This window comes from Salvelinus namaycush, unplaced genomic scaffold (assembly GCF_016432855.1).
Source record: "Salvelinus namaycush isolate Seneca unplaced genomic scaffold, SaNama_1.0 Scaffold2564, whole genome shotgun sequence".
NCBI classification, from domain to species: domain Eukaryota; kingdom Metazoa; phylum Chordata; class Actinopteri; order Salmoniformes; family Salmonidae; genus Salvelinus; species Salvelinus namaycush.
Genome location: NW_024059413.1, coordinates 7501 through 21733, shown reverse-complemented (window position 1 = coordinate 21733; position 14233 = coordinate 7501). Strand labels below are relative to the sequence as shown.

The window sequence follows — 14233 nt, the reverse complement described above, 5'->3', positions numbered from 1 at the left end:
ATGATTTGTCTTTCTTCTTAGTCTGTTAACCAGACAGCATGTTGTCTTCTCTCAGCTGTTAACCAGGACGCATGTTTGTCTTCTCTTCAGTCTGTTAACCAGGACAGCATGTTGTTCGTTCTCAGTCTGTACCAGTACAGCATGTTGTCTTCTCTTCAGTCTGGTTAACCATGACATGCATGTTGTCTTCTCAGTCTGTTTAACCAGGACATCATGTGTCTTCTCTTCTGCTCCTGTTACCCAGGACAGCATGTTGCTTCTCTTCTCAGTCTGTTAACCAGGACAGCATGTTGTCCTTCTCTTCAGTCTGTTAACCAGGCACAGCACTCTTGTCTTCTCTTCAGTCTGTAACCAGGACAGCATGTTGTCTTCTCTTCATTCTGTTACCAGGACCAGCATGTTGTCCTTCTCTTCAGTTCTTGTTAAACCAGGACAGCATGTTGAGAGAGAGGATGGAGAGAGAGAGAGAGAGAGGGATGGAGAGAGAGAGAGAGAGAGAAGTTAACAACAGCACATATGGACAGAATAACAAACAGGGAAGCATAACATTTCTGATCTACTGAACACAGGTAATTATAAACACACACATTATCTCTCTCACCTGTCGAAGTCCAGGCTGTGAGCCAGCAGTCTCCAGTCACAGCCGCGGGCGCTGGGGGCGTCCAGACTGGCACAGATCTTCTGTCGTATGGAGGTGGGCAGACGGAAGGCATAGGGTCCCACCTGGGAGGAGGGCAGGCAGGTACCCGCGGAGGGGAGGGGGGAGCAGGGCGGGAGGCTCTGGAGGTAGAGAGAGGATGGGTGGATGAAGAGGAAATAGCAGTTAGGATCCAGGACAAAGCTGACTCAGGGCTTTGACATGTACAAAGCCCAGAGCTATCCTCAGCCCTGGGTTAATACTAGCCCGAGGCTAGCTTCTGTTAACTCTAGGCTCACTGAACCCAACGGTCACTACTGGAGAACCATATTCAAAAGAAGTGACAGCAGGAACTCAGTGACTGATTAGTTCCAAAAAGTCCCCAAGGCAAAGCCCTGGGCAGGTTGGTGTTCTCCCACTTTAGAATGGTGCAGTCTGAATGCAACACGTACCTCCTGTATGTCTCTGTGTTACAGTTAAACCCTTCCCCCTGTTACCTCCTGTATGTCTCTGTGTAACAGTTAAACCCTTCCCCCTGTTACCTCCTGTATGTCTCTGTGTAACAGTTAAACCCTTCCCCCTGTTACCTCCTGTATGTCTCTGTGTTACAGTTAAACCCTTCCCCCTGTTACCTCCTGTATGTCTCTGTGTAACAGTGAAGCCCTTCCCCCTGTTACCTCCTGTATGTCTCTGTGTAACAGTTAAACCCTTCCCCCTGTTACCTCCTGTATGTCTCTGTGTAACAGTTAAACCCTTCCCCCTGTTACCTCCTGTATGTCTCTGTGTAACAGTTAAACCCTTCCCCCTGTTACCTCCTGTATGTTTCTGTGTAACAGTTAAACCCTTCCCCGTGTTACAGTGAAACCCTTCCCCCTGTTACCTCCAGTATGTCTCTGTGTAACAGTTAAACCCTTCCCCGTGTTACAGTGAAACCCTTCCCCCGGTTACCTCCTGTATGTCAGTGTGTAGCTGGAAGATCTGTTCCTCTCCTTCCACCTGTCTGTGTGTTACAGTGAAACCCTTCCCCCTGTTACCTCCTGTATGTCAGTGTGAAGCTGGAAGATCTGTTCCTCTCCTTCCACCTGTCTGTGTGTTACAGTGAAACCCTTCCCCCTGTTACCTCCTGTATGTCAGTGTGTAGCTGGAAGATCTGTTCCTCTCCTTCCACCTGTCTGTGTGTTACAGTGAAACCCTTCCCCCTGTTACCTCCTGTATGTCAGTGTGAAGCTGGAAGATCTGTCCCTCTCCTTCCACCTGTCTGTGTGTTACAGTGAAACCCTTCCCCCTGTTACCTCCTGTATGTCAGTGTGTAGCTGGAAGATCTGTCCCTCTCCTTCCACCTGTCTGTGTGTTACAGTGAAACCCTTCCCCCGGTTACCTCCTGTATGTCAGTGTGCAGCTGGAAGATCTGTCCCTCTCCTTCCACCTGTCTGACACAGATCTTACAGGTGAGCTGAGACACGGCCAGGCTGCCTCTCTCTAGGCTGAAGGTACAGTGGAGGGGTCTCTGACCACCACTCCAGATGTGGTAGAATGGAATCTCCTGGCGGAAGACATTGTATTAGATTGGATTAGTGTGTGTGTGTGTGAAGAGAGTTTGTGTGTGTGAGAGCGTGTGTCTGACCTGGTACTTGGCCAGTAGTTTGCTCCTCCAGTGTGAGTGAGGGATGTCATGGATGGACAGACGCAGGTTGTGGTAGCTGTCTTTAAACAGCAGGGGTTTAGGGTCCTCCAGCAACACCCCTCCTAGACTCCTCTCCAATTCCAACACCTCCTACAGAGAGAGACGAAGAGAGATAGAGAGAGAGACGAAGAGAGACAGAGAGACAGAGAGAGAGAGAGAGAGAGAGAGAGAGAGAGAGAGAGAGAGAGAGAGAGAGAGAGAGAGAGACGGCGAGAGAAGAGGGCTGAGGCAGGAGAGATATACAGATAGATAGAAAGACAGACGATGGAATGTGGATAGATAGCTAGTCAGCCAACCAGCCAGAAAGACAGAACAGGACAACGGCAGCCTCAGGCAAGTCCAAAGGGGGAGGTGTGTGCCTCTTGATATAGAACACCTCATGGTACCAAGAAGACTTCTCATCCATAATTATCATGACTGTCTACATCGCTCCACAAAGCCAACACCACCTTGGCACTCAAACAAACTGCATGGGGCCATAAACAAACGTTCACCCAGAGGCAGCATTTCTGGTGGATGGAGACGTTAATCAATCAATCAATCTATCAAATGTATTTATAAAGCCCTTCTTACATCAGCTGATGTCACAAAGTGCTGTACAGAAACCCAACCTAAAACCCCTAACAGCAAGCAATGCAGGTGTAGAAGCACGGTGGCTAGCAAAAACTCCCTAGAAAGGCCAGAACCTAGGAAGAAACCGAACTCCCAAACTAGCTAATTGCTCGAGAAAAACAACACAGAGTCCTGCATGAAAGCCCCTGTTGTTCCGGATGACTGTGTGATCTCACTCTCCGTGGCCGATGTGAGTAAAAACTTTTAAACAACATTCACAAGGCCCGGAATACCAGGGCACGTTCTCAGAGCATGCGCAAGACCAGCTGGCACATGTCTTCACTGACATTTTCAATCTCTCCATGTACATGTCGGTAATCCCATACATGTTTCAAAAGCTGACCAACATTGTCCCTGTTCACAAGAACTCCGAGGTAACCTGCACCAAGGTATCCTAACCCCAATTCCCGCCCCTTATCATAAATTGTGTTTGTATCCAAATCCAAAACACCTTCTGAAATAAGACTTAAAAATGGAGAAACAATGTGAAGATGCACGTAGCACTGAATGTTTCCTGAGAGCTCCTGCTACCTGGTAACACCTCGCAGCAAGGAGTCTCCTCATTGGACACGGAGAGCACTACCTGGTACCACCTCGCAGCAAGGAGTCTCCTCATTGGACACGTAGAGCACTGATACATCATACTCTTTCCCTTATTTACCTTACCTCTCACCTCTCTTATTTACCTTACCTCTCACCTCTCACCTCTCTTATTTACCTCTCACCTCTCACCTCTCTTATTTACCTCTCACCTCTCACCTCTCTTATTTACCTCTCACCTCTTACCTCTCTTATTTACCTCTCACCTCTCACCTCTCTTATTTACCTCTCACCTCTCACCTCTCTTATTTACCTTACCTCTCACCTCTCACCTCTCTTATTTACCTCTCACCTCTTACCTCTCTTATTTACCTCTCACCTCTCACCTCTCTTATTTACCTCTCACCTCTTACCTCTCTTATTTACCTCTCACCTCTCACCTCTCTTATTTACCTCTCACCTCTCTTATTTACCTTACCTCTCACCTCTCTTATTTACCTCTCACCTCTCACCTCTCTTATTTACCTCTCACCTCTCACCTCTCTTATTTACCTCTCACCTCTTACCTCTCTTATTTACCTCTCACCTCTTACCTCTCTTATTTACCTCTCACCTCTCACCTCTCTTATTTACCTCTCACCTCTTACCTCTCTTATTTACCTCTCACCTCTTACCTCTCTTATTTACCTCTCACCTCTCACCTCTCTTATTTACCTCTCACCTCTCACCTCTCTTATTTACCTCTCACCTCTCACCTCTCTTATTTACCTCTCACCTCTCACCTCTCTTATTTACCTTACCTCTCACCTCTCACCTCTCTTATTTACCTCTCACCTCTCTTATTTACCTCTCACCTCTCTTATTTACCTCTCACCTCTTACCTCTCTTATTTACCTCTCACCTCTCACCTCTCTTATTTACCTCTCACCTCTCACCTCTCTTATTTACCTTACCTCTCACCTCTCTTATTTACCTCTCACCTCTCACCTCTCTTATTTACCTCTCACCTCTCTTATTTACCTCTCACCTCTCACCTCTCTTATTTACCTCTCACCTCTTACCTCTCTTATTTACCTCTCACCTCTCACCTCTCTTATTTACCTCTCACCTCTCACCTCTCTTATTTACCTTACCTCTCACCTCTCTTATTTACCTCTCACCTCTCACCTCTCTTATTTACCTCTCACCTCTCACCTCTCTTATTTACCTTATCTCTCACCTCTCTTATTTACCTCTCACCTCTCACCTCTCTTATTTACCTCTCACCTCTCATCTCTCTTATTTACCTCTCACCTCTTACCTCACACCTCTCTTATTTACCTCTCACCTCTCACCTCTCTTATTTACCTCTCACCTCTTACCTCTCTTATTTACCTCTCACCTCTCACCTCTCTTATTTACCTCTCAACTCTCATCTCTCTTATTTACCTCTCACCTCTTACCTCTTACCTCTCTTATTTACCTTACCTCTCACCTCTCTTATTTACCTCTCAACTCTCATCTCTCTTATTTACCTCTCACCTCTTACCTCTTACCTCTCTTATTTACCTCTCACCTCTCTCTTAATTTATGTTTTGTTTTGACTTGTTTTCATTTCTCCAATAAAGTGACTTTGGGTCCATGAAAAGCCCTATGATAAGTCCCATGTATTATCATTATTAAATGACTAACGCATCTGTAGCACTCAAATCTGTAATTATGAAGTGCTTTGAAAGGCTGGTCATGACTTCAAACTGCCCACCTGGACAACAGAGGAAATAACTATGTGAGAATGCTGTTGATACACTACAGCACAGCGTTCAACACCATAGTCCTCTCCAAGCTCGGGTCCCTGGGACCGAACACCTCCCTCTGTTGATACACTACAGCACAGCGTTCAACACCATAGTCCTCTCCAAGCTCGGGTCCCTGGGACCGAACACCTCCCTCTGTTGATACACTACAGCACAGCGTTCAACACCATAGTCCTCTCCAAGCTCGGGTCCCTGGGACCGAACACCTCCCTCTGTTGATACACTACAGCACAGCGTTCAACACCATAGTCCTCTCCAAGCTCGGGTCCCTGGGACCGAACACCTCCCTCTGTTGATACACTACAGCACAGCGTTCAACACCATAGTCCTCTCCAAGCTCGGGTCCCTGGGACCGAACACCTCCCTCTGTTGATACACTACAGCACAGCGTTCAACACCATAGTCCTCTCCAAGCTCGGGTCCCTGGGACCGAACACCTCCCTCTGTTGATACACTACAGCACAGCGTTCAACACCATAGTCCTCTCCAAGCTCGGGTCCCTGGGACCGAACACCTCCCTCTGTTGATACACTACAGCACAGCGTTCAACACCATAGTCCTCTCCAAGCTCGGGTCCCTGGGACCGAACACCTCCCTCTGTTGATACACTACAGCACAGCGTTCAACACCATAGTCCTCTCCAAGCTCGGGTCCCTGGGACCGAACACCTCCCTCTGTTGATACACTACAGCACAGCGTTCAACACCATAGTCCTCTCCAAGCTCGGGTCCCTGGGACCGAACACCTCCCTCTGTTGATACACTACAGCACAGCGTTCAACACCATAGTCCCCTCCAAGCTCGGGTCCCTGGGACCGAACACCTCCCTCTGTTGATACACTACAGCACAGCGTTCAACACCATAGTCCTCTCCAAGCTCGGGTCCCTGGGACCGAACACCTCCCTCTGTTGATACACTACAGCACAGCGTTCAACACCATAGTCCTCTCCAAGCTCGGGTCCCTGGGACCGAACACCTCCCTCTGTTGATACACTACAGCACAGCGTTCAACACCATAGTCCTCTCCAAGCTCGGGTCCCTGGGACCGAACACCTCCCTCTGTTGATACACTACAGCACAGCGTTCAACACCATAGTCCTCTCCAAGCTCGGGTCCCTGGGACCGAACACCTCCCTCTGTTGATACACTACAGCACAGCGTTCAACACCATAGTCCTCTCCAAGCTCGGGTCCCTGGGACCGAACACCTCCCTCTGTTGATACACTACAGCACAACGTTCAACACCATAGTCCTCTCCAAGCTCGGGTCCCTGGGACCGAACACCTCCCTCTGTTGATACACTACAGCACAGCGTTCAACACCATAGTCCTCTCCAAGCTCGGGTCCCTGGGACCGAACACCTCCCTCTGTTGATACACTACAGCACAGCGTTCAACACCATAGTCCTCTCCAAGCTCGGGTCCCTGGGACCGAACACCTCCCTCTGTTGATACACTACAGCACAGCGTTCAACACCATAGTCCTCTCCAAGCTCGGGTCCCTGGGACCGAACACCTCCCTCTGTTGATACACTACAGCACAGCGTTCAACACCATAGTCCTCTCCAAGCTCGGGTCCCTGGGACCGAACACCTCCCTCTGTTGATACACTACAGCACAGCGTTCAACACCATAGTCCTCTCCAAGCTCGGGTCCCTGGGACCGAACACCTCCCTCTGTTGATACACTACAGCACAGCGTTCAACACCATAGTCCTCTCCAAGCTCGGGTCCCTGGGACCGAACACCTCCCTCTGTTGATACACTACAGCACAGCGTTCAACACCATAGTCCTCTCCAAGCTCGGGTCCCTGGGACCGAACACCTCCCTCTGTTGATACACTACAGCACAGCGTTCAACACCATAGTCCTCTCCAAGCTCGGGTCCCTGGGACCGAACACCTCCCTCTGTTGATACACTACAGCACAGCGTTCAACACCATAGTCCTCTCCAAGCTCGGGTCCCTGGGACCGAACACCTCCCTCTGTTGATACACTACAGCACAGCGTTCAACACCATAGTCCTCTCCAAGCTCGGGTCCCTGGGACCGAACACCTCCCTCTGTTGATACACTACAGCACAGCGTTCAACACCATAGTCCTCTCCAAGCTCGGGTCCCTGGGACCGAACACCTCCCTCTGTTTATACACTACAGCACAGCGTTCAACACCATAGTCCTCTCCAAGCTCGGGTCCCTGGGACCGAACACCTCCCTCTGTTGATACACTACAGCACAGCGTTCAACACCATAGTCCTCTCCAAGCTCGGGTCCCTGGGACCGAACACCTCCCTCTGTTGATACACTACAGCACAGCGTTCAACACCATAGTCCTCTCCAAGCTCGGGTCCCTGGGACCGAACACCTCCCTCTGTTGATACACTACAGCACAGCGTTCAACACCATAGTCCTCTCCAAGCTCGGGTCCCTGGGACCGAACACCTCCCTCTGTTGATACACTACAGCACAGCGTTCAACACCATAGTCCTCTCCAAGCTCGGGTCCCTGGGACCGAACACCTCCCTCTGTTGATACACTACAGCACAGCGTTCAACACCATAGTCCTCTCCAAGCTCGGGTCCCTGGGACCGAACACCTCCCTCTGTTGATACACTACAGCACAGCGTTCAACACCATAGTCCTCTCCAAGCTCGGGTCCCTGGGACCGAACACCTCCCTCTGTTGATACACTACAGCACAGCGTTCAACACCATAGTCCTCTCCAAGCTCGGGTCCCTGGGACCGAACACCTCCCTCTGTTGATACACTACAGCACAGCGTTCAACACCATAGTCCTCTCCAAGCTCGGGTCCCTGGGACCGAACACCTCCCTCTGTTGATACACTACAGCACAGCGTTCAACACCATAGTCCCCTCCAAGCTCGGGTCCCTGGGACTGAACACCTCCCTCTGCAACTGGATCCTGGACTTCCTGTCGGGCCGGCCCCAAGTAGTGGGAGTAGGTAACAACACCCCCCCCCATTTGCCATCTTTATTTTACACTTATTATTATCTATCCTGATGTCTAGTCACTTTACCCTGCCTTCATGTACATATCTACCTCAAATACCTTACTATTATCTATCCTGATGCCTAGTCACTCATAATTTCCCTGTATATAGCTCCACATTGTTCTGGTACTCCCTGTACCAGAGCCAGCCAGACATAGAAAAAGACAGACAGATAGACACCCTCCCTCCCTCCCTCCCTCCCTCCCTCCCTACCTTCAGGGCGTGTGGCGTGTCCTGTGTGCAGTAAATCCTCAGTATGTAGTCCAGAGAGAGACAAGGGGCTCTGGGGGCGAACAGGGCCAGCTGTAGCCTCTTACAGGCGGGCTGGGGAGGGCAGGACTGGCCCACTAGACCGTAGGTCCCCAACTGCTCCATCACCACGTGGCAGTTAGACTCCTCTAGTTGGAGGTAGCAGGGGGACGATAGACTCTCCTCCCCCACCGTCAGCACCTCCTAGTGGCAGAATAGAGGTAGTGACAGGTTAGAGGGACGTAGCAGGGGGACGATAGACTCTCCTCCCCCACCGTCAGCACCTCCTAGTGGCAGAATAGAGGTAGTGACAGGTTAGAGGGACGTAGCAGGGGGACGATACACTCTCCTCTCCCACCGTCAGCACCTCCTAGTGGCAGAATAGAGGTAGTGACAGGTTAGAGGGGGGTAGCAGGGGGACGATAGACTCTCCTCCCCCACCGTCAGCACCTCCTAGTGGCAGAATAGAGGTAGTGACAGGTTAGAGGGGGGTAGCAGGGGGACGATAGACTCTCCTCTCCCACCATCAGCACCTCCTAGTGGCAGAATAGAGGTAGTGACAGGTTAGAGGGGGGTAGCAGGGGGACGATAGACTCTCCTCCCCCACCGTCAGCACCTCCTAGTGGCAGAATAGAGGTAGTGACAGGTTAGAGGGGGGTAGCAGGGGGACGATAGACTCTCCTCCCCCACCGTCAGCACCTCCTAGTGGCAGAATAGAGGTAGTGACAGGTTAGAGGGGGGTAGCAGGGGGACGATAGACTCTCCTCCCCCACCGTCAGCACCTCCTAGTGGCAGAATAGAGGTAGTGACAGGTTAGAGGGACGTAGCAGGGGGACGATAGACTCTCCTCTCCCACCGTCAGCACCTCCTAGTGGCAGAATAGAGGTAGTGACAGGTTAGAGGGGGGTAGCAGGGGGACGATAGACTCTCCTCTCCCACCGTCAGCACCTCCTAGTGGCAGAATAGAGGTAGTGACAGGTTAGAGGGGGGTAGCAGGGGGACGATAGACTCTCCTCTCCCACCGTCAGCACCTCCTAGTGGCAGAATAGAGGTAGTGACAGGTTAGAGGGGGGTAGCAGGGGGACGATAGACTCTCCTCCCCCACCGTCAGCACCTCCTAGTGGCAGAATAGAGGTAGTGACAGGTTAGAGGGGGGTAGCAGGGGGACGACAGACTCTCCTCCCCCACCGTCAGCACCTCCTAGTGGCAGAATAAAGGTAGTGACAGGTTAGAGGGGGTAGCAGGGGGACGATAGACTCTCCTCTCCCACCGTCAGCACCTCCTAGTGGCAGAATAGAGGTAGTGACAGGTTAGAGGGGGGTAGCAGGGGGACGATAGACTCTCCTCTCCCACCGTCAGCACCTCCTAGTGGCAGAATAGAGGTAGTGACAGGTTAGAGGGACGTAGCAGGGGGACGATAGACTCTCCTCCCCCACCGTCAGCACCTCCTAGTGGCAGAATAAAGGTAGTGACAGGTTAGAGGGGGGTAGCAGGGGGACGATAGACTCTCCTCCCCCACCGTCAGCACCTCCTAGTGGCAGAATAGAGGTAGTGACAGGTTAGAGGGGGGTAGCAGGGGGACGATAGACTCTCCTCCCCCACTGTCAGCACCTCCTAGTGGCAGAATAGAGGTAGTGACAGGTTAGAGGGACGTAGCAGGGGGACGATAGACTCTCCTCTCCCACCGTCAGCACCTCCTAGTGGCAGAATAGAGGTAGTGACAGGTTAGAGGGGGTAGCAGGGGGACGATAGACTCTCCTCCCCCACCGTCAGCACCTCCTAGTGGCAGAATATAGGTAGTGACAGGTTAGAGGGGGGTAGCAGGGGGACGATAGACTCTCCTCTCCCACCGTCAGCACCTCCTAGTGGCAGAATAGAGGTAGTGACAGGTTAGAGGGGGGTAGCAGGGGGACGATAGACTCTCCTACCTCACCGTCAGCACCTCCTAGTGGCAGAATAGAGGTAGTGACAGGTTAGAGGGGGGTAGCAGGGGGACGATAGACTCTCCTCTCCCACCGTCAGCACCTCCTAGTGGCAGAATAGAGGTAGTGACAGGTTAGAGGGGGGTAGCAGGGGGACGATAGACTCTCCTCTCCCACCGTCAGCACCTCCTAGTGGCAGAATAGAGGTAGTGACAGGTTAGAGGGGGGTAGCAGGGGGACGATAGACTCTCCTCTCCCACCGTCAGCACCTCCTAGTGGCAGAATAGAGGTAGTGACAGGTTAGAGGGGGGTAGCAGGGGGACGATAGACTCTCCTCTCCCACCGTCAGCACCTCCTAGTGGCAGAATAGAGGTAGTGACAGGTTAGAGGGGGGTAGCAGGGGGACGATAGACTCTCCTCCCCCACCGTCAGCACCTCCTAGTGGCAGAATAGAGGTAGTGACAGGTTAGAGGGACGTAGCAGGGGGACGATAGACTCTCCTCTCCCACCGTCAGCACCTCCTAGTGGCAGAATAGAGGTAGTGACAGGTTAGAGGGAGGTAGCAGGGGGACGACAGACTCTCCTCCCCCACCGTCAGCACCTCCTAGTGGCAGAATAAAGGTAGTGACAGGTTAGAGGGGGGTAGCAGGGGGACGATAGACTCTCCTCTCCCACCGTCAGCACCTCCTAGTGGCAGAATAGAGGTAGTGACAGGTTAGAGGGGGGTAGCAGGGGGACGATAGACTCTCCTCTCCCACCGTCAGCACCTCCTAGTGGCAGAATAGAGGTAGTGACAGGTTAGAGGGACGTAGCAGGGGGACGATAGACTCTCCTCCCCCACCGTCAGCACCTCCTAGTGGCAGAATAGAGGTAGTGACAGGTTAGAGGGGGGTAGCAGGGGGACGATAGACTCTCCTCCCCCACTGTCAGCACCTCCTAGTGGCAGAATAGAGGTAGTGACAGGTTAGAGGGACGTAGCAGGGGGACGATAGACTCTCCTCTCCCACCGTCAGCACCTCCTAGTGGCAGAATAGAGGTAGTGACAGGTTAGAGGGACGTAGCAGGGGGACGATAGACTCTCCTCTCCCACCGTCAGCACCTCCTAGTGGCAGAATAGAGGTAGTGACAGGTTAGAGGGACGTAGCAGGGGGACGATAGACTCTCCTACCTCACCGTCAGCACCTCCTAGTGGCAGAATAGAGGTAGTGACAGGTTAGAGGGGGGTAGCAGGGGGACGATAGACTCTCCTCCCCCACCGTCAGCACCTCCTAGTGGCAGAATAGAGGTAGTGACAGGTTAGAGGGGGGTAGCAGGGGGACGATAGACTCTCCTCTCCCACCGTCAGCACCTCCTAGTGGCAGAATAGAGGTAGTGACAGGTTAGAGGGGGGTAGCAGGGGGACGATAGACTCTCCTCTCCCACCGTCAGCACCTCCTAGTGGCAGAATAAAGGTAGTGACAGGTTAGAGGGGGGTAGCAGGGGGACGATAGACTCTCCTCTCCCACCGTCAGCACCTCCTAGTGGCAGAATAGAGGTAGTGACAGGTTAGAGGGACGTAGCAGGGGGACGATAGACTCTCCTCCCCCACCGTCAGCACCTCCTAGTGGCAGAATAGAGGTAGTGACAGGTTAGAGGGGGGTAGCAGGGGGACGATAGACTCTCCTCTCCCACCGTCAGCACCTCCTAGTGGCAGAATAGAGGTAGTGACAGGTTAGAGGGGGGTAGCAGGGGGACGATAGACTCTCCTCCCCCACCGTCAGCACCTCCTAGTGGCAGAATAGAGGTAGTGACAGGTTAGAGGGGGGTAGCAGGGGGACGATAGACTCTCCTACCTCACCGTCAGCACCTCCTAGTGGCAGAATAGAGGTAGTGACAGGTTAGAGGGGGGTAGCAGGGGGACGATAGACTCTCCTCCCCCACCGTCAGCACCTCCTAGTGGCAGAATAGAGGTAGTGACAGGTTAGAGGGGGGTAGCAGGGGGACGATAGACTCTCCTCCCCCACCGTCAGCACCTCCTAGTGGCAGAATAGAGGTAGTGACAGGTTAGAGGGGGGTAGCAGGGGGACGATAGACTCTCCTACCTCACCGTCAGCACCTCCTAGTGGCAGAATAGAGGTAGTGACAGGTTAGAGGGGGGTAGCAGGGGGACGATAGACTCTCCTCCCCCACCGTCAGCACCTCCTAGTGGCAGAATAGAGGTAGTGACAGGTTAGAGGGGGGTAGCAGGGGGACGATAGACTCTCCTCCCCCACCGTCAGCACCTCCTAGTGGCAGAATAGAGGTAGTGACAGGTTAGAGGGGAATATTATCTGTACTGTCAACTCCTACTATAGGCAGGAAGTAAAATGAGCAACATGATAGGATAGTTTAGGACACAGAAACGCATGCAGCCCTGTGGAGACAGCAGAGGAGGGGGCCAGGGAAACAGGTCTAGATTATGTTCCAATTTCTCATCGTAAATCTCAATATTTTCCCATAATACCTTCATTTCTGATTCCGTGACCTTCATATTTTCTTTAATCTCTATTCCTCTCCAGTCTACTATGGACATGTTTCACTCTGTCACCTCTAGTCTATTTACAATACCCTCCCTCCATCCCTCCTGGCGTGTCTGAGTGTGAGGGTCCAGTCTAAATATCTCATCCTTCTCCCCCTCTCTGTCTCTCTTCCTCCCTCCCCCTCTGTCTCTCTTCCTCCTTCCCCCTCTGTCTCTCCTCCACCGCTGGCCCCTTCCTTCTATCCCTCTTCCCATGTTTCACCCAACGATGTATGTGTATGAATAGGTTTCATGTCTCACCTCCCATGCCCCTTGGTGTGTCTGTGTTTTGAGGGTGAGGGTCCAGTCTGGTGTTGGGGTATCTAGCTGGGCACAGTGTGGCAGAGTGAGGACCACAGGTCGACTCAGCAGCATGCCTGATGGACCACAGCTCACCACCGGGCTCAGCACTGTCTGACTGCCCTCCGATGGCAACCTGGAATAATATATAGTAATAACATGTTAATAACACATAGTAATAACATGTTAATAACACATAGTAATAACATGTTAATAACACATAGTAATAACATGTTAATAATATATAGTAATAACATGTTAATAACACATAGTAATAACACTCACTGCTTGATGGAAACCTAGAATAATACACAGTAATAACATGTTAATAATACATAGTAATAACATGTTAATAACACATCGTAATAACATGTTAATAACACATCGTAATAACACTCACTGCTTGATGGAAACCTAGAATAATATATAGTAATAACATGTTAATAACACATAGTAATAACACTGTCTCACTGCTTGATGGAAACCTAGAATAATATATAGTAATAACATGTTAATAACACATCGTAATAACATGTTAATAACACATCGTAATAACATGTTAATAACACATCGTAATAACATGTTAATAACACATAGTAATAACATGTTAATAACACATAGTAATAACATGTTAATAATATATAGTAATAACATGTTAATAACACATGGTAATAACACTGTCTCACTGCTTGATGGAAACCTAGAATAACACATCGTAATAACATGTTAATAACACATGGTAATAACATGTTAATAACACATCGTAATAACATGTTAATAACACATCGTAATAACACTGTCTCACTGCTTGATGGTAACCTAGAATAACACATCGTAATAACATGTTAATAACACATCGTAATAACATGTTAATAACACATCGTAATAACACTGTCTCACTGCTTGATGGAAACCTAGAATAACACATCGTAATAACATGCTAATTATACAT

General features: G+C 50.8%; 1 protein-coding gene across 1 annotated transcript in view; it reads right to left on the bottom strand.

Moving 5' to 3' along the window:
• Positions 1 to 601: 601 nt before the first annotated feature.
• LOC120039141 (netrin receptor UNC5B-b-like) overlaps positions 602 to 14233 on the bottom strand; it is a gene marked incomplete at both ends in the record, with an annotated part of 17186 nt that continues 3554 nt past the window's right edge. The window contains 5 exons of the mRNA XM_038984661.1: positions 602 to 780; positions 2016 to 2180; positions 2262 to 2411; positions 8488 to 8727; positions 13243 to 13417. Coding sequence (XP_038840589.1) covers positions 602 to 780; positions 2016 to 2180; positions 2262 to 2411; positions 8488 to 8727; positions 13243 to 13417 — 909 coding nt within the window. The remainder of the gene's footprint in view (positions 781 to 2015; positions 2181 to 2261; positions 2412 to 8487; positions 8728 to 13242; positions 13418 to 14233) is intronic.